This window comes from Terrapene carolina, unplaced genomic scaffold (genome assembly GCF_002925995.2).
Source record: "Terrapene carolina triunguis isolate 2854851 unplaced genomic scaffold, T_m_triunguis-2.0 Scaffold193, whole genome shotgun sequence".
Lineage (NCBI taxonomy): Eukaryota > Metazoa > Chordata > Testudines > Emydidae > Terrapene > Terrapene triunguis.
Genome location: NW_020664544.1, coordinates 8,756,933 through 8,777,715, shown reverse-complemented (window position 1 = coordinate 8,777,715; position 20,783 = coordinate 8,756,933). Strand labels below are relative to the sequence as shown.

Sequence of the window (20,783 nt, the reverse complement as noted above, 5' to 3'; positions counted from 1 at the left end):
GGGGGATCCTGCCCATCAGTTCCCTGAGGGAGTCAAAGTCTGCTTTGCTTTTCTGAAGTCCAGGGTCCGTATTCTGCTGCGCTCCTTTCTTCCTTTTGTCAGGATCCTGAACTCGACCATCTCATGGTCACTGCTGCCGAGGTTGCCACCCACTTCTACTTCCCCTACCACTTCTTCCCTGTTTGTGAGCAGCAGGTCAAGAGGAGCACAGCCCCTAGTTGGTTCCTCCAGCACTTGCACAGGAAGTTGTCCCCAACACTCTCCAAAAACCTCCTGGATTGTCTGTGCACTGCTGTATTGCTCTCCCGGCAGATGTATCTGTCTTCATTTACACACATTCAAAAAACAAATCCTGTTAATATGTTTAATAACTTAAGTATTGATCAGGTGACCCAAAAGTCCGATAAGAAATATATTATTGGTGTTAGTGAGCTGGAAATAAACAAAATCCCACTACAGTTTCTTCATAACTCGGGCAGATAGAGGTGCTGCTGTGTTCGCATGTGCAAAAAATGAGTTTGTTAATTAAACATACGCATTAAATATTTAGAGAGTGGACACCACCCTTATTGTTTCTACCAGCAGATACATGGATCATAGTTTAAATTATGATTTCAGGCCAAAGTCAAGGGTACATTATAGCATTCAGGAAAATTCTGTGCTAGTAGGTTCTATGTTTGAAGAGACTGTTGCTATTAGAATACTCTTAAAACATTGAAATCAATGGTCATGCATTGTTAAGTAAATCAAAAAATTTTGAAATCAATAACTTCCGGTTGCAAAATAATGTAGTTTGAAAGAGTTAACAATAAAAACATTCCATATATCCTGACGTTTACAGAGGGCTTCTAGTTTGTGCTGCATCACTCTACCCAGGCGAGCAAATGTGATGAAATGAGATTTAGAATCAGTTACGCTTTAGAGATGATTCCATCCATCCCAACATCCTAACGCTCCTCTGGGTATCATCTCGTACTTCTCTCTTTCTGGTTACTTCACTTGGTTGTGAATTGGGATGTTAGTTACCAGGTTAAATGGTCCTCATTTATACATGTGCTCAAGAAGGGCTCAGGACTAAATTAGAAGAAGCATTTAGATGAGAGGCCTATGGGCAGAAGTAGGAGAGCATTGCCCAACAATATACCTGACTCTAAGGAGAGGGGCCACATTATCATGAGTATTAAATTCACTAAATACTGTATGTATTTAATGACTAACATTAACATGAAGAAAATGAATAAGATGAGGTTAATCCTTTATCTCTGCTGTCTTTCCCATGTTAATTCTGGGAGAAATTTGTTCAGGAGAGTTTCCCCTGAGTGCACCCCTATACTGCTCAGGTCTTAGACTGCTTACAGAAAATATATTAAACGCTTGAATGGATTGTTAGAAGATACCTTATCGTGTACTTTGTAATAGTTTCAATCATGGTTGGCCTGTAGTAATCCGTTACCCTCTTTGTTTGGCACAGATGTGGATGCAAATAGAGAGCTACCCCTAACACAGCCACCTTCTGCTCACTCGTCAATCACGAGTGGAAGCTGCCCTGGAACGCCTGAAATGCGCAGACGCCAAGAAGAGGCCATGCGGAGACTCGCCGCGCAGGTATTGAAAGAGTTTCTTGATGACCTTTTCTGGGAGTGTGTCCTGTTTAATTACCGAAATTGTCTTAGTATACATCACACAATGTGGATATTGACAGAGGACAGTGAGTATGCAAATGCTTACGAGAGAGGGTATGGGGAAGACCTTCCAGGCCAGTTTTATTACCCCAGAAAATCTATTTCTCTTTACAATGAAATTCCCGAAACATCAAGAGTTCATCTCGTACTCTGAGGGTTAATCTTTCACAGCTACCAGGCAGCATACTGAAGGCTGTAAAGCATGTCATAATACAACAGGGTTACCATAGTAATTATTCCTCTTTCTTGAAGAATGGAGTGAATTCCAGATGAAATTGCTGAGTGAGTGTCCAGTACTTGCTTTTGTAAGAGATAATTGCTTGGGTTGCATGACCTCTTGGATGAAGATGTAGAATGTGAATTGTTCTGCTTTGTGGGATACTTGCACCTTTTTGGGTAACGTCCACATAAACAGATCAGAACTCTCCAATAAGTGATTTGCACATCAGTTGCTATATTGACTGGAAAGGATTATACATCATGTTACCGTAGGTTGACATTTACATCCTGGGTTATATGGAACCTTTAAGATACAGCCCTGCTTTGCTGATGGTGTGAAAGTGGCAAGATACTGCTAAGAACTGTGGGGAGCTTTGCTGCTGCTACTCTTTTTTAAAGGGTGCATGCAGTTTGTGCTTTCCTATTCCCTGCTCCTGCACTGGGGAGGAAAATGTCCAGCAAACTCTTCGTGCTAAATCAGGGGCGGGCAAACTTTTTGGCCTGAGGGCCGCATTGGGCTTCTGAAATTGTATGGAGGGCCAGTTAGGGGAGGCTGCCCCTCCCCAAACAGCCAGACGTGGCCCAGCCCCCACCCCCTATCCGACCCACCGTCTCTTGCCTCTTGACGGCCCCCCCGGGACTCCTGCCCCATCCAACCCCCTTGTTCCCTGACGGCCTCCCAGGGACCCCTGCCCCATCCACCCCCCTGCTCACTGTCCCCCACCCGCCCCTGGACCCCTCGCCCCATCCAACCCCCCCTCCTTCCTGACTGCGCCTCCCCCACCCCCGGGACCCCTGCCCCATACAATGACCCCGTCTCCCTGACCGCCCCTGGACCCCCTGCCCCTAACTGCCCCCCGCCCCTAACTGCCCTCCACCGCCCCATCAAACACCCCCTCTCCTTCCTGACTGCCCCTCTGGGTCCCCTGCTCCCATTCAACCCCCCGTTCCCGGCCCTCTGACCGCCCCGGCCCCTATCCACACCCCCGACCACCACCCGAACTCCCCTGCCCTCTATCCAACCCCCCCCCACCCCGCTCCCTGCCCCCTTACCGCGCTGCCTGGAGCACCGGTGGCTGGCGGCGCGGCTGCACCAGGACAGGCAGCGGCGTCGCCCGACTGCAACCAGCCACGCACCGCGCAGCACAGAGCACCGGATCAGGCCCCGGCTCTGCAGCTGCGCTGCCCCAGGAGCTCACAGCCCTGCCGCCCAGAGCATTGCGCCGGCGGCGCAGTGATCTGAGGCTGTGGGGAAGCGGGACAGCAGGGGAGGGGCCGGGGGCTAGCCTCCCGGGGCAGGAGCTCAGGGGCCGGACAGGACGGTCCCGCGGGCCGGATTTGGCCCATCTCTTTGCTAAATGATTGCCAACACTTACTTTGCTTGGCTTTGGAACCAGGTATAATCTTGCCCGCTATTTGTTTTACATAGCACCCAGATGGCAAGGCAAAGAGTGTGTGGTGAATGGCTATATAAATAAATATTAGAACTTTCACAAATGTTCTCCTCTTCCACATATGGCTCTTGGAAAGGAATGCAACTGCCAGCTCTGCATTGTTCAGCATACATTAGTCATTCTGTTCCTTGAACGTTGTACACGCCGCACGCTGTCAGAACGGCCAGTCAGAGAGTGTTCTCTCTCCTAAAATATCTCCTTTAGTGAAAGGTTTTTTTCACTGAGTTCTCAAATAATCCTGCTGGATATGTAACTGACAAATGGATATATTTTTAGCTCCAATCTGCTCCTTTCCTTAAAAAGAATATAACTTTACAAAAGCCAAAGTGTGTGACTTGGGGCTAGTCTACACTGGCAACGTTAAAGCGCTGCCGCAGCAGAGCACTCTAAAAAACCCACCTTCACGAGGGGCGCAGCTCCCGGCGCTGGTGCACTGTCTACACTGACGCTTTACAGTGCTGAAACTTGCTGCGCTCGGGGGGGGGTTCACATCCCTGAGCAAGAAAGTTGCAGCGCTGGAAAGTGCCAGTGTAGACAAGCCCTTTGTTTCAACCAGTGTGGCACATCCCACTTCACATCCAAAGACTGTGGCTTTTCTTTTGGCATTTTGGATCAACTAGGGAGAAAAGAGAAACAAGTCATGGTTTTTAGGCCAAAAAAATCTGACCTGCAGTATCTTGGCTATGGCCCCATTTGGAAGGACTTTTAACGCCCAATCCATCCTCCGCTGAAAATTCAACCAAAAAAAAAAAGGAAAAGCTGATATGTTATTTGCCATCAGACTAACTAAAAGGCAAAGGACGTACCCGACCACCTATTGTAGCAGTTTTGCATCTGTTAGTTTGTTCAGTTGTTAATCTGACAGTAAATCTTATCTTGACTATTGTAAACATGGACTGATTCCAAAACTAACTATCACTGGATTCCAAAGCATACTGTGTCCTCTCGAGGTGACCAGTGCTTAGGTTGATTAGTTGACCTTTACGTCTTTGGCAGCATCCATTAAAAAAAAAAAAAAAACAGCTGATACTTCATGGAAAATGAAACAATTCTCGTGACATGTCAGAGATTTAATTTCTTTCTTTCATTAGGCCCTAATTCAGAAAAATCCTATTTTTAGTACATTACAATAACTTCCACAGCCGGTCATGGAGAACGTCACGGACATCAGAGGTATGATCATCTGCAGGCCTTATCAAAAGCAAGATCTAATAAATGATTGAAGTTAGCAGGAGCTGCTTATTTGGAGTAGGAGGGCAACCACCATCAAGATAGCCTGTGTGCGTGTCACTATCCTGAGTAATTTTTAAAGAAATACAGAAAAGAGATGAGACATTAAATAGCCCTAAGTACTGATATTCCAGCTCTTTGCCGGTGGCAGGGATATTGTCAGTATACAATGTACAGCACAATAAAGAAAAATAACCTGCCCATTATGAAAGCCCATGAATAAAAGAGTAAAGGTTTAAGTAATTGTTGACATAGGCTACAGAAATCGGGGATGAAAACATGCCATCAGCATCAACTCTTCCAAATCCCTCCTTCAAATTAACTTCTCCCCAGGAGCTTATAGGTCGTGAGTTTATAATAATAGAAGCAAAAGGCCCATGATTCCTTCCTCTGGATTTTCCAGTGTGTACTGTCTTCTCTATGGCTGTTTTCAGACTGTGAGCTCTTTGGGGCTGGAGCTGCCTTTATCTTTGACTTTGTACCGATTTTGATCACATTGGCAGCATTAAATTAATAATAAAAAGTATCAGAGAGAGCGCCATGTGAGCTTATCGTTTATTTTAAGTTTCTTTGCCGTACTGTTAGGGAGCAGCTTTTCACTGTACTCTGAGGGAGCAGTGTGAAGTCTTTCATGATTTATAGTCCCGTAGTCATCAGGGAGAAGAAAAATCCTTAGAAATAAGCCAATTTAGACAACTAGCAAGCAGATCTCCTATTTCCCATGGAAAACTACAGAAGAAAATGAGTTATTGGGTTCTGAAAGCACTTCCTTCCCCTCAGCACTTGCACAGAAGTTACCTGAAATTAACTGCCCCAAAAACAAAGCTGTTATCAAAAGCAAAAATTGTCAGATACAATGGGCATTATCCTGTTCCCATTGAGCTCTGGCAAGACTCCCACGGAGGTCTCTGATTCATCAATCCCGCGCTTCGATCATACAGTTGAGACTTTGGCACAGGAATAACTACCATGGAGGGAAAGGTTGCTCCTCTTTGGGGATTTCAGTGATTCCCTGAAGTGGTTAAGGAAAATAAAGATCTGAAACCAAATTTAAAGTGTATTAGAAATACCAAACTGTCAAGCTACTTGTTTGGCTCTAAAAACCCTGAATTGCTGTGATCTTTTTTGGAATTTTTCTCTGAAACAGGCTCACTGAATCCATCTAAGCCTTTGCAAGAGGAAACAGAGAGATGACCACTCTGTAAGGTTCATGGACAAAAATACTGAAAACGTAATGCCACTGTGTATCAGGGTGACACCCTCCCTAGGCGCACTGCATTCTGTTACCCTCCAAACATCATTAGTTATGGAGGTTTGTGTTTGGAAGGTGCTATTGTAGTAAAGGGAGTGCTGGAAGGCTGACATCCTTTGCACAATGGGGTGTGTGGTCTGTGGTGTTAGTCATTTTGGAAGTGGTAAGACATCTCCCTGCGGCTGGAGAAGTAGAGGGTTAAATGGCTTAACTATTCATTACCTTGCTTTTGTGGTTTAGTGAAGCTTGTTATGTGTATAGCAACCTTAACTTTCCCAACAAAGACTTTTGTGAATTAATTTCCTAGTTTTCTTTAAATGTAGCATTAAATGGCTCACCTACATGGAAATCAGAACAATCCCTACTTCTCTGCCGCCTCCCCTCCCCCAGCTTCCCCAGCCTGGGAATAACAGCCAATGGCATTAGCAGTCTCAGGCCAGTGAACTTCCCATGATTCTTTGCAGAGGGGCTTTCCCGAGATGAACCATGAGAAGTTTGTTAGACCCCAAGGCCTGACTCAGTAATGAAGCTCAGAGCGCTGCTTGTCAGGGGAGATTGCCTGCCTCATTCCTCCACCCCCCTGCAGTTGAGATATGGGGAGAAGAGACAGGTGAGGATTGCAGAGAAAGAGAGCAAGGGAAGCTGTATTGCCAAATACAGGCATTCAAAAACCCTGGAACAGACTGCTCAGAATCATGAGACTGGCTTGGAAAAATCATAACCTTTTAAAAAGACATATGTGTCTTCATCTGCCTTCTGATTTTTGAGCCTTTGGGTGGATGCCACCCACTCCCAATTTGTACATGTTTGTTTCGGGCTCAAAATTCAACCTTGCATGCACAAACAAAAATGGGAGCCTCCCCAGTGGCTACCTGGTGAGGGATTCCACTTATTTACCCCAAGCCCCTGGAGGACAACGGAGCTGCCCCTCTATCCATCGCCATCCCCTGCCCCTCTCATTGTCTTGTTCCTTTCTGATCCTCGTTTCCCCACCCTGTCTTCTGGGCCAGTCCTATTCCCCTTTGTGCTCCTCCATAGCATCTTGTCTTCCATGTCCTCCACCTCCCCAATCCCTTTCTCCTCATGTTCTTCCTTCCATCTGTCCGCTTCCTCCTCAGTCTCCATCCTGCCCTCAGTAAACCTGAACACACACCCCCGTGCTGCCTTCTGACGGGGTGGAGGGCTCCTCCTTCCATGGTAAATTACGTGGGTTTGGGTTTTTATAACATCTATTTAATGTGAAAATAGGTTTTTAACAAAGCAAATTTCCTAGTTATTTAAGGTTCTGCCTACTGACGATGAGCAGTCTGCCAGCATGTCCACAATGTTGAGGTTATATATAGTGGGCCAGATCTTCAGTTGGTTGAAGTTGACAGCAGTGGAGCTACACCAGGTTACACCAACTGAGGAGCTAGCCCAATATATGTGAAAATCTAGTGGCATGTACCTGTTTAATCTGTCTACTGAAGGTTGTTGTATAATACCTCCCCCTATACTATCTAAGGGCTTGTCTACATGGTGCAGCTGTGCCATTGCAGCGATGGGATTTCTAAACTGCACTAACGTGCGGTGCGCTAATTGTTCTCTAATGTGCTTTAACACAGTGCTGTCTCAAACCGTTTCAAATGTATAATGTGCACCTGGGAACTTTTATTGCACACCTATAGAGTCTACATGGACCAATTAATGCACAACACATTGATGCGCTTTAGAAATATCACCTATGTAGTATGCAATCCCGCACTGTGTAGCTGAGCCCTAGGTGACACACTACAGTTACAGCATGGGAGATAGGGGTTGTGAACTCATGGAAAAAGAGTAGAGAGGAAGGGCAGAAAGGCCTGGAGTCCATTATAAAAATAAAAAGTAAGGGTCTTTAATCTAAGATCCCATAAAAAGCACACTAGTGTGACTTATATTTAGCATGAATTTCTTCATGAATTTCCAGTTTTAACAATTAGATGAAATAGTGACCCTTCATAAAATCTACATTTAAGAGCATGAAGACATCTGTCCAACACCCTCAAGTTGTGGTTTAACCAGCCCTAAATCCTGTCTTTATTTGGAGTCCAGGTTTATAATCCTTTGTCTGCACCATTTATTGGTCTTAGACAAATTTTTTCTTTTTTCCCCCTTGCTTTGTGTCTGTATTTCTTTCTCCGTTAAAACATTTTTCTACCTAACTTCCTCTAGCCAGGAGGGGCCTCCACCAACAATCACCCAAAAACCAAACCATCAATCTAATATTTAGCTAAAAGAACAGGACTACTTGTGGCACCTTAGAGACTAACAAATTTATTTGAGCATAAGTTTTCGTGGGCTACAGCCCACTTCATTGGATGCATGCAGTGGAAAATACAGTAGGAATATATATATATATATATACACATACACAGAGAACATGAAACAATGGGTGTTACCATACACACTATAAGGAGAGTGATCAGTTAAGGTGAGCTATTATCAGCAGGAGAGAAAAAGAACTGTTTGTAGTGGTAATGAAAATGGCCCATTTCCAGCAATTGACAAGAAGATGTGAGGAACTGTAGTGGGGGAGGGGGAAATAAGCATGGGGAAATAGTTTTACTTTGTGTAATGGCCCATCCACTCCCAGTCTTTATTCAAGCCTAATTTAATGGTGTCCAATTTGCAAATTAATTCCAATTCATCAGTCTCTCGTTGGAGTCTGTTTTTGACTTTTTTTGTTGTAATATTGTGACTTTTAGGTCTGTAATCGAGTGGCCAGGGAGTGTTCTCCAACTGGTTTTTGAATGTTATAATTCTTGACGTCTGATTTGTGTCCATTTATTCTTTTACGTAGAGACTGTCCAGTTTGGTCAATGTACATGGCAGAGGGGCATTGCTGGCACATGATGGCATATATCAGCTGTGTAGAAATAATGAAAGAACCTTCCCTATAAACAGGGTCCCCACATATATGCACAGTCACGAAATAATAAAATACAGTGATGCTGATTTCATTAAAACTAAAATATTTCTTGGTGAATGACCTTTTGGCAGGTAAATGGATTACACTGTATTTACTTCCAAACCATTTTGTATGATTAAAAAAGAGATAAATCCTGTTAGATACTAAAATTTGATTAAAATGCAAGTTTGTAGCCTTGTACTAAAAGCAGGGATGCACTATAAGGATTTGAACATTTTTCTAAGTGTGTCAGAGGTGACAGGCCCTCAATATTGAGATACTTTGGCTGTATAAAAAGACCTAAGACAGAACAGACTCCTCATGTCAATGATGGCATGTTATAAAATTAAACAGACAAATCATGTCTATAGGCATGATGTCAAAGGAATGCTGTCTTGAGTGGAAGATGTTACATGTCACATGAAGTGCCCGAGAACTGTTTAAAATGGCCCATCCTATTAAATAAAATATCTTTCAAATATGACATTTCCTAACGCTTCCTTTCTCCCCTTCGTACTCCTTCACCTTTGAGGTTCGTTCTGTCTAGCTCTTTCTTCTTTTACTCTTACTGGCCATTATCTACTGCCACTCCTAACTCCCCATCCTCCTTTTTCACTTGTCTTCACCTCCCAGGTGCTACATAATCTTCTCTTACGTACATCACTGATCTAATTTTTCCTGCTCCGTATTCGCCTCCCAAACCTTTCTCTCCTTACTACTGCATGCATCTCCTTCCTCTCCCAGCTTTATTCTTTTACTGAGGTTGCCCCATATTCTTGGAAACATCTTCCTGTTTTTATCTACCAACCACCCTCTCTTTCCTTCAGATGCCTCCTTAAATCCCACCTATACCAAGAAATCTTCCTTCCTCCTTCTAATCTCCTGTAATGCCTCCACCATTTCTAATCTGAACCAAAACTCAATTCAAGTCAAGTAAAATTTAATTATTGTACTGTGCTGCACAGGTCAGATCAAATCAGTGGCTTGACCTTGAAGGTGTAGCGCATATAACATATATACAAAGAGCATGGAAAACCCATTCTTCACCGGGAGAAATGCACATCTGAGTGTCTTCTCTAGCGATCGGGATTGAATGTTCTGGCTGAGCCCCACATCCAGAAAAGGGCGACTGAAGAGGGAACAGAATGGAGTGGTGAAAGAGAGAAAGAGTGAGTGCTGATGGTTGTTTGAGGCTGAATGGAAAAAGAGACTGGTGAAGGTTGGGCCACAATGGAGAGAGTGGTTGCGGAGGGAGAGGGAGGGAAGCAGAGAGATTGGAGAGGCAAGAATAGGAAAAATGACCAGAGGAAGATCTCAATTGTTGTGACACTTACTAGCCAAGAGCAATGTGACTAGTCCGGGTAAGATTCAATGGCAGTATCATAGTAGGAGGCCCAAACCACGCACTCTTGGTAGCCAGGAGGATGATGCACAAAGCATTTCTCGCTAACTGAGAAATTAATTGCTCCTTCACCCCACTTCAGGAGTGGCAGCACCTTTCCTATTGGCATTTGTCTACTAGAGTCAGTTTTCTAGCTTCTATGTATCAGGTATTTTTTTAAGCCCTGTAACGTGTAAAAAAAAAATGGCTACAAAAATTGTGATAATCATATTTCTTTGTTATACAACCAAGTTGGAGATCCAGGTGGTTCTAGGAAATTAACCTTTCCAAAATGTACTACCCTGCGTTATTTTATCTCTTTTCAAGGGGTGCGCAAGCTAAGTTGCCAAGGAATTGTTTTAGCACTATGAGAGGTAGAAACAAAGGATCTGAGTTCATACTTCTGACCTGCTGAGAGAGAGCGATGTCTCTGCCTTCAGGGCCCACAAAATTTTGAACTAAGTCAATTGGAAGCGTTTTCTGTTTTTTCAAGTTTCAAAACAGAAACTTGTAAATTGCTAAAGAGCACTAACTCCACTGTACGCAGAAACTGTGCAGATGGTATACCATGGCTGATTGGTTTCATGATCCCATGCATCAGCATGTGGAATCACTTGAGGTAAAATAGGCATAAAACAAGTTTAAATTACTTTGAAGCTGTCTTTAAAAAGAAAATATACAAGTGTGACCATTGACGTTTGCTGTTTAATATAAAGAGCATAATGTCTTGACTCCTTAATACTTTACATGGAATGGCTTGACTTGCACTTACAAAAGATCACATAGTTATTACTTGCTCAATCCTCAGGAAAATAATGGAAATATACATTTTAAATGTAATCTTTTATTCTCAGTTCACTTCCATTGCATGCTTATTGTTTTCTTCTTTTCAGTGTAATCTATATTCAGAGAATTAGCACAATGTATAAAAGGTGCTGGATAGAAAACATTTGAGACTGGCTAAATTGAACTTTACCAAATACTTCAGCAAAGAACTCTCAGTGCTGCCTTCAGCTTTGGTGGTGACATTTACCAAAAACAAAAATGGGAGTAAAGTGAAAAGTCTCTTTTAGTATTTATAGCCCTCTATGCACTTTGTGATGCTCAGGCTTAAAATGCAGTTAGGATGAGAAAAATGATGCCTTACAAAGTCATATCTGCTTAGTTCAGATGAAAATAAATGTTCACTCCTGACAGCATCTCAGAACGAGCACATCTTTGGATGTTCTACAGGCTGTTGCCAACCAAGGGTTCATTATGGCAGTTCAGAGACATTAAAGCCCAAGTCATGCCACCCTACACAAACAGCCATGAGCAATGTTGAGTGTCGACTCATAGGATCCATCTGTGGCTCCTCAAAGGACTATATCATGTCTTTCATACAAAATGGACCCCCAAATACATTGCAGAATAAAATAAATAGAGTTAAAAGGAAGAACTAGAGAAAAATGATATTGTCAATGAGATTTAAAAAGAGGTGGAAAGTGGATGGGGAAGCATGCTAGGGAAAGGCTGACCAAGATAGCCGAAACTGGCAGGAAGAGGACACTCGCCTCCAAGTGGCCAGGTGTGGTGGAGAACGAGAGCGCAGTGGAGGGAACAGAGAGAGTTATCCTCTACAGACTGAAGCAGCTTGTGACCTGGAGTGCCTAGGGCAGCTCTCAGAGAAAATGCCAAGATCAGGGCAGGCTGCAAAAAGGAGAGCAGAGTCTCCCAAAACTGGTGGCTAACACTGAAGTTAGACTCACCAACCAGTCATAAACTCTGCTCCTGATCCCCCACACTGGTTACCGAGAAGCTGAAAAATGAAATCACACAGCACCCATTCCAGTTCTCAGCCTCCCAATTAGCACATAAGTCCAGTAAAGTGAGAAGTTCGGCTCACTTATACAAAATGTTCTTCTGACCCCAAAGGGCCAGCCACCTCACCAGGTCAGTATCAGTCTGGATCTCACCCAAAATACCACACTGCCAGACAATCCTTTAGCATCTAAAACTAAAGGTTTATTATAAAAGAAAAGAAGAAGAAGAGAGTTGTTAAATGATAAAGCAATCAGATACATACAGAGACTTCAAAGTCCATATATCAGGTTCTTAGCAGTATTGGTGAGTTTGTTGGCTTGAAAGTCCCTCTCGAACACATCCAAAGCTTGGATGGGTCATTCCATCATTTGTTCAGAGCTTCAGTTTGTAGAAAAGTTGCTCCGAAGGTAAGAAGGATTGAAGATAAATGGAGATGATGCAGCTGCCCTTTATATTCCTTTTGCCATGTGGTTTGTACTTCCTGTGTCTCAAACACAAGCTTCACAGCACATGGCATGGAAAAGCCTTAGAGTTCTCTGTCCACCAGCCTGCCCGTACATGCCTTGCTGAGTCATAGGGTATATCCCCTGGCTCCTTTCAATGGGTTCATTGTACAGCTGATGGGCCATTGAACAGGCTAGGCAATGATGATGCCAATCTGTCTGGGGGTGTCACCCAGAAAAACAGCACAAGTTTGGAAATACAGATATACCATACATATCTATAACTCACAATACAAAGGTGATACAAACATATAAACAAGATTACCATACTTGGCAAATCATAACATTTTCACTGACACCTTTACACAGCATATCTGGCACAATTCATTGCAATTTTATAATATTGGTATTAATAATAATATAAAGTGTCTCACAATTCCATATAGCGTCACACAGTCCATGGAGGGAGGAGTTTTTAATCCGATCCTGGAAGAATGGAGAACCAGTGGAAAGATGGAAAGGGGAAGGTGGATCTGGTTGCACTTCTGTTTATTTGAGAAGGTTGACAGCAGTGAGACCAGGGCTAGGACTTAGGGACACCATGGGGAAAGGGAGATTTTTCTTTAGTTAGTTCGCTGCAGGAGGACCTTTGTGAGAGAGGGTATGGAATGTAGGGTAAATCTGGCAGCCCCTTTGTTCATGAGAATCTGTAATTTGCAGGTTTTGCAGTGCGAAAGGTCCTCTTTTTAACGTATTGCTGTATTCCGTACATCCGTTTCCAGACTTAGCGTGATATTTTAAAAACACCAAATAAAATTTAAGTTTAAAAACGAATCGCAGCTTATTACTGACATGGAGATCTGAAACAGTGGAGCACAAGTCTATCATGCAGTACACAAAGCAGTGCTTCAGACAGATCAATTATTTGTTGTCACTGTCTACTTTTGTGAATGGCTGAACTTTAATTCAGTTTAATTTAATTGTCGATATATTTTTGTTCTTTTCCCTTTGGTAGGTTGTCGCTTATCATTACTGCCAGGCCGATAATGCCTACACCTGTCTTGTGCCCGAGTTTGTACACAACGTGGCAGCGCTGCTCTGCCGCTCGCCACAGTTTGTCGCCTACAGGGAGCAGCTGCTGCGGGAACCACATTTACAGAGCATGCTCAGCTTGAGATCCTGTGTTCAGGATCCCATGGCCTCCTTCCGGAGGGGAGTCCTAGAGCCCTTGGAAAATCTTCATAAAGGTACTGTGATTGAGACTATTTTTAACTCTTATCAGCCTGCGAATTTTTAACTTAGCTTTTCTTTGGGGGTGGGCCTCCAAACTAAGGAGCACATGGATTCCACGTGTGAGCCCCTAGTGCACTAGGAAAATTCAAGAGTTGTAGAAGAGAAGGTAGGACTTAGGGAGGCTGAGAATACACCAAAAGACTCTTGTTTTGGTTGTAACTCCTCTTCCAACCTAGTCCTTCAGTTGTGTTTTCCAAGGCCATGGAGGGGGTGCTATTGTTAGTGAGCACTTGACTTTGAGCACATTTGGTTTCATTCACATCCAAAATTTAGATTAAAAGATCTGAAAATGAATGCTGACAACATTTGCCTTGCACAGCTGTGCTTAGAATAGCATGTTTGCATTCATTTGTTAGGTCACTAACTTTTTTCTCCACTCAATTACCCCTCAGAAATTCATTATTTAATCAGCTCTTGGGAATTCTCAGCCTCCAAACAGAAATGCTGACAATATACAAGTCTGTAGATAACTTACGTAAAGCTGCTTTGGGCAACTGGGTAACAGACCATATCCTAATTACTGACTCTGGAGATATAGCAAAAACCCTTCAGGACGTTTCCATTTTCCCACATGCAGTGTCAGCTGTACCTGCTCCTCTTTCTTTTGTATACAAGAAAGATGCAGTTAGTTTTTCTTAATAGAGTGATTAACTGTAAAACCTTTGACCTTCATAGCCATGGACACTAGTCAAGTGTGGGTAGAGTTCAGAACTCTGTCCCTCTCAAAACCATGTTTATACAAATACTGCATTGTGTAATATGGGCTGCGGAAATTGTTCAACACGATTGAATGTTTCACCCCAATGCAATAGATGGATCAAAGTGATCTAAACACCACTCCAGTCATATTTAGCAGCTTGTTGTTCAAATAAAGTCGCTACTTTGAAGCTGAGTGTCTAGATTCTAAATACTGACTTCAGTACAGGCGCAAAGAGACTATAAAGACGGCTCAACTGTCCAGCTGTGAATTCCCCTGGCTTGGGGAAATCTCTGAGTGGCATCACCCTTTGCAACCACCCCTGTTGGAGATGTGGCTGGCAGCAAGAGAAGTAATCTACAGCTGTTATAATGACACCTGGGGGGCCATTCCAGATGACGTAACTTAGAGCAGTTCTGAGGATGCTGTAAATTATGCTGCCATCCAAACTGATCCCCATCTGGCACCTAAGATCAGGGAAAAACAAAGGTTATGTGAAGCCAGGTTTTTCCTCTTGTGCCTTTCCCCGAGCACAGCTCAGCTGGATCCGGGGATCAAGACCCCAATCTTTCAGTGTTGCTGATTAAGATTGTTGGCAAACTAATTTGTACCAAGTGTTTTGTAACAAAATGAACATCATATGGAAATTGGTTTAAGAAAATATGTAATATACAAGAATTTGTAAATATAGCAACAGATCCTTTACAAGGTGCTGTTGAAACTTTAAACAGTAATTTCATTGTTATTAATGCTGAATATTGCTGACAAACTGAGATTCACATTTTTCAAATGTATTTGAGTTTCAAGTAATATAAACAACTTGTAGGGGAACAGTGACCTTATTTCCTTCTCCTCCCCATGCCCCATATAAGCTTTAAGAGAAACATGAGATGTGGATGTAAAAATCAGGCTTCCATCGTATTTGCTCCAAGGTGAGAGAGTCGTAAGGACTATTTCCTAGTGTGCCCTGTAATCCTGCTTAAAAGTTAAGTGAAAAAACGTATGTAATGATTTTAATGCAAAATAAACACCTTTTCTGTACAGATATTAACAGTAAATGGAGAAATAAAAAAAGATAATAATAGGATGATGAGATTTAATGTGTAGCTTCTCTGAAGGTACATTTTGTACTAATTTCTTTATTCCCTGAAACACCATTGGGGCTACTCTTTTCACCACTGTACCATTTATTTTAAATTTAATTTTAAGTGATTAAAGGGGAAAAGAAAAAGCTAACCCGCTAACTGTAATGCCTAACTTTCATAGCACAGTCCATCTGTGGTGCTTCACAAAGGAAGGTTAACACTGTACAGGTGGGGATCATGAGTGTATTGCAAATATAAATCAACAGCACTTCTCAGGAATAGAACCAGGTCTCCTAACTACCAGTCCAAAGCCACATTCACTAAGCAGCACTGACTTCCAGAAAGGTGCAGCTTGCACCACACCCTAAATGTGGCTAGACAAAGGCTCTGATGGACTTGCCAGAAGAAACAAATTCAAGCTATCAGGTATGCAATAAAAAACCTGCAACACCAAGTCTCAAAGCCGGGGTCAGCTGACTTGGGCTCAAGCTGTGGGGCTATAAAGTTGCAGACTGGAGCCTGAGTTCTGGGACCCTCCCCTGTCATCAGCCCTCTCGAATGTCTACACTGCAATTTTATAGCCTCTCAACTCAAGCCCCATGAGCCCGAGTCAGCTGACATGGGCCAGCCGTGGCCGTGCCATGGGTCTTTTATTGCAGACTTTCCCATGAGGACCCTTTACTGAGAATGCCCTGCTCTTTGCCCTGGGGACACACAGCAAGAGCATTGTAGTCCCTTGTAGCTGCCATGACAGAGCATATATGGAGTTCCCTCTGAAATAAACAGGTCTTTGGCCATTTAGTTTGAACTGCCATAATACAATCTTCAGATGGGTGATCAGGTGTTAAAAATAGCAAATAGTCGAATTAAAAGGAGCAATATTTTTTTAACTGCTCATTAAATATAAAATATGATTTAATTTACTGCTAAGAGAAAAGAGGGTAATTTATAGGGAGCTGATGCAAGGAAAATCTTAACTGTATTAGAAATTAAATGCTCCTGTTCTTTTGTGTTGTACAAGAGGGTCCATTCCCTTTGGGAGGAGAGAAAATTAAGGTGTCTTTCCATTTTCCAAGCTGATACATGAGATGTCTCATTCAAGTGGTCCCCATACAGAACTGATTCATGTTCATGACCCATACTCTCAGTTTATAGCTCTTGTAATAGCCACAGGAGTCAGTGGATACTGTCGCGTGACATGGTTATTATTAACCTTTTGTAGCTCTGAACCAGTTAGAAAACTGGGGCCAGGAAATACACCTGTTCCTTGTGTCCCACCTCTATTATACCTTCTTTGCCTGCCTGTTTCTTGTCTACAGATTTCAGCTGCAGCAAGATGACCACAAAAATTGGTTGTCTTTAATGCAACATAGTACAAAAAGTAATCTGAGCAGTTAAAATTCTTCCCTTGTTATCTGATGTGCTAATGGCTTGAAAATGTCTTGTCCTGCTGTCAGTGTCTACTTTTGAAGAAAGAATGCAACTATCTTTTGTACATGTACAATAGTGCACTAAATATGTCCCTGGCTAGAATTTTTTTAATATATTACTAGACAGTATTATACAGTGAAACTTGTCTTAAGCAGCCACCAAAGGGAACACCAGCAGTTGGCTCTCTCTTAAAGGAGGTCTTTGGTGCTAGGAAGGTTGTGTTGACCCCTGTGAACATCCCAGACAGTGGGAGTAAACAAAAATTGTATAATTCATAGATGTGACATCCCCACTAAAAAGCGCTGAGGGGGATAGTCCTTCATGGGTCAGGGATGGAGAGGATAACTATGAGGCCATGTCTACACTACGGGCACAACGGTAGTGCTGAAGTATAGACACTTGGTACCGCAGCAGAAGGGGTTTTTCCGTCACTGTAGGTAGTAAGTCCACCACCCTGACCGGCAGTAGCTAGGTCAGTGGAAGCACTCTTCTCTCGACCTACCCATGTCTACAGCAGAGGTTACCTTGACTTAGCTATGGGGCTCAGGGCTGTGAGTTCACACCCCTGAGCGCTATAGCTAGGTCAAGGCCTAAGTCTCTAACTTCTGAGTCCATAAGTCACCTTGGCTGGTACAGAGAACCAGTTGACACAGAAATCCCCTTGTGATGCTGCACTAGCATGGAAGCAGATTAAGGAGCTGCTCTGGGCTGCAGTGGACTCTCCCCTCCAGACCAGGCCAGGACTGGAGGAGGAGTTAAAAAGAGGGAACTCTGTTCAGCTAGGGGCAACCCGGGGAAGGGAACGGGCTGTTGTGCTTTCCAGCTCCCAGAGAGGCTGACAGCCAACAGAGCCTCTGCCAGTGCAGGAGGAGGACATGAATCCCTTGAGCTAAGAAGGGAATGAGGCTGAGGTAAGAGAGGCCAATGCCCTGACCAAAGCTGCAGATAGGTTTTCCTTTCTTCCTTTTTCTTCACACTTTGATTTAACCTTGTCTGCTGACTGTGGACAGTTTGGTTTGCTTCACATGGGACCCTCAGAGGAGAAGAAACAGCAAGGAGGTCTCAGCCGGAGGGTTGAGCACCAACCCACAAGAGGGACACATCCCTTCAGCACCGACTGGGATGGGGGCAATTCAACCCACACACTTACACTCCCCAAAAACTCCTAAAGGGGGATTCTGCCACGGACAGATTTGTGACACTCCTATTTTTATTTAATGGACTGCGGTAGCAGTGAGATGTAGTTCCTCTTATTGGCATCTATTAATGCTAAACTTAAAGTTCAGCCTTCAAAATTTGCTCGAGAAATGCTAACTTTATTGCATAAAAACCCCACTGTTTTTCCTCGGTATTTATGTTGTTAGCAGCATGAAAATTGCCCAGGGTCCTACATTTTAAAATGTCCATGTTCAACTGTCAGCAAACATCATCGTCTTAATGGCCTGAGCCATAGAATTCAGATCCAAACTTCTCTGAAGTTCACGAGGCAGGAGTTTGTTCTGGACCCATCTTTACTGAACAGAGGGCAGAATTTTGAAAAGTTCATCTGACCAGCTCCTGTGCATGCAAACTGATTTGTGCTCAAAGACCTGTATTGCCCATGAACCATGGTTTGCACATGTTTATTAATATTTGCATGCACTTTCGAAAATCTAGTCCAGCATGAGCATTATTTGGTTAAAAAGTCTACTGTGTGCCTGTACAGCATCCCAACCTAGATTATTTAAAGGTGCTAGAGGCATATACTTCTATGCATACGTATACATATCAACTGTAAATGTTGCAACAGGTTTACATCAAGGTGCTGTTGATGTTTGATGTCACCAGTGAAAGCACGTGTAATAATGTTCATGTCAAAATTTGCTGAGAGATGTTGATTCACATTTCTCAAATATATTTGAGTTTGGGGAGAAGGTAACGTGTTTAATAGCCTTAAACGTTTTAATGAAGTGTTGTCACAATTGTATAGATGTTGTTGTAAATCAAATACATATTTTATGCAACCTGAGAAGTACAGTTATTTTATCTCTTTTCATCTATAGCAATATCTGATTTTATCCTCCATTTAAAACAATGTGGTGAGTACTCATTGTAGCCATGCTGCTGGCCGATGGACTGAAGCCTTTTCTCTTTCTTGTAATCTCAGAGAGGAAGATTCCAGATGAAGATTACATCATATTAATTGATGGTTTAAATGAAGCTGAATTTCACAAGCCAGATTATGGGGACACCATAGTATCATTCTTGAGCAAAATGATTGGAAAATTCCCATCCTGGCTGAAGTTGATAGTGACAGTCAGGACAAGTCTACAGGTATATTAAGACCATGTTTCTTATTAAACACACAAGCACTGGATTTTTGTCATAATGGGTTTTCTTATTGAAAATCTTAACCAGTGTCATATAGATTTAATTACTGATCTTTTTGAAGTTATCTCATTTAAGTCTTTTTGTAATGGATTCAGATTGCTTTATGTCCCCCCAGACTCTGTCTCTGGCTACTGTTACAGAACAAGAGTCTGATCCTGCACCCTTTACTCATGTCAATAATCCTTGCTCAGCAAGTAGTTCCATTAATTTCAGTAAGACTATTCACATGAGAGAGGACTACTCGCCATCAGAGTGTTTGCAAGACCAGGCCCAAAGTCCATGAGACTGTACTATTATGAAACGGGAGCTTAGCCGTGTATTCTCTCTTAAATGAGAAGAAGCTAGGAGAAGGGATTTCATGCATAACTTCCTCCCATCAGTATGAGAATATAACCATGATAGACTGATTCAGGGTCTGTGTGTTTATTTGATACAGTCTGAAGGAGTCATAATATGGGTCCAAGAAGCTATTTATCTCTATTAAAACACTTGATCTTAGGCAGTTTCTGAGGTTTTAGAGTGAATGTTGCTGACACTGACAATGTAGCTGACAAGTGCTTTTGTCTTAGGTTATATCGACTTCAGCTCAGTTTCTGTTGCTAACATACATTATAATGCTAGTGTCTTCTGGACTCACAACTCAATGAATGCATAGAAGGAAATATATACAATATATGTAAAAAGTCTCTAAGAAGTTAATGAACATCCTCGTTGCTCAGAACTTGTACTGAATTTTCCTCTAGTGTAGTGACAATAGACATTTACCCACCCCACCACAACACACTTAATGTATCCCCTCATTCCCCTTGCATAGGGTGGGGTTTCCAACAGGGGCAACAGAATTGCCTCTCCTAGCTTTATATGGGCAGAGCGTAAAATTCTCTAGGGGAAACCTCCATCTGATTTACATTCACTTTGTGCTGCATGAGCAGTGTAAACTGAACTTACCAGATCAGACTTGCCAGCGCACAATATCTTTGTGATATATAGTAGATGTGCAATCCCACACTATACACATTCAGGAACAGCCCTTTGGCTGAGAAAAGAGAACCCACTGTTGGCTCTGAGCAAATCAACGGCATATATAGTATTATGGAATTCACTGTGCAGTAGGAAATATCTACTAATAACCTTCTATTTAATCAACTGCTGTATGATGCTGAAGACTGCTGCACTCAGCACTCTTTGAGATGTACTAAGCTGTCTGTTTCAATGAGAGGCCTAGAGTCCTGGACCCCACCAGCTTTGGCTGTCCACAGGTGATGCCCTAACCTGGGCATCTGCATGACACAGAAGAGAGCTGATGGCATGTCCGATAGCTGGTTGGGATGGGACTGTAATTTTAAAGGGCACTGCTCTTTGTGAATACTCCAACCTCTTTCCTTGGCAAGTGTGTTAGGAAAAACTTTCCTCAGTTTTATTTCAGCCACCTAGTTTCACAAAGAAACCCGCTACAGTGCTTTTTAGATTGTAAGGTCCGTGGGGCATGGACCATGTCATCTTAGGTATTTGCC

The 20,783-nt window shown here is 42.8% G+C and overlaps 1 protein-coding gene across 1 annotated transcript in view; it reads left to right on the top strand.

Annotated features, from left to right (window-relative positions):
* TANC2 (tetratricopeptide repeat, ankyrin repeat and coiled-coil containing 2) overlaps positions 1-20,783 on the top strand; it is a 585,366-nt gene that overhangs the window by 492,729 nt on the left and 71,854 nt on the right. The window contains exons 12-14 of the mRNA XM_024201203.2: positions 1,472-1,605; positions 13,409-13,640; positions 19,046-19,212. Of these exons, the coding sequence (XP_024056971.2) occupies positions 1,472-1,605; positions 13,409-13,640; positions 19,046-19,212 (533 nt within the window). The remainder of the gene's footprint in view (positions 1-1,471; positions 1,606-13,408; positions 13,641-19,045; positions 19,213-20,783) is intronic.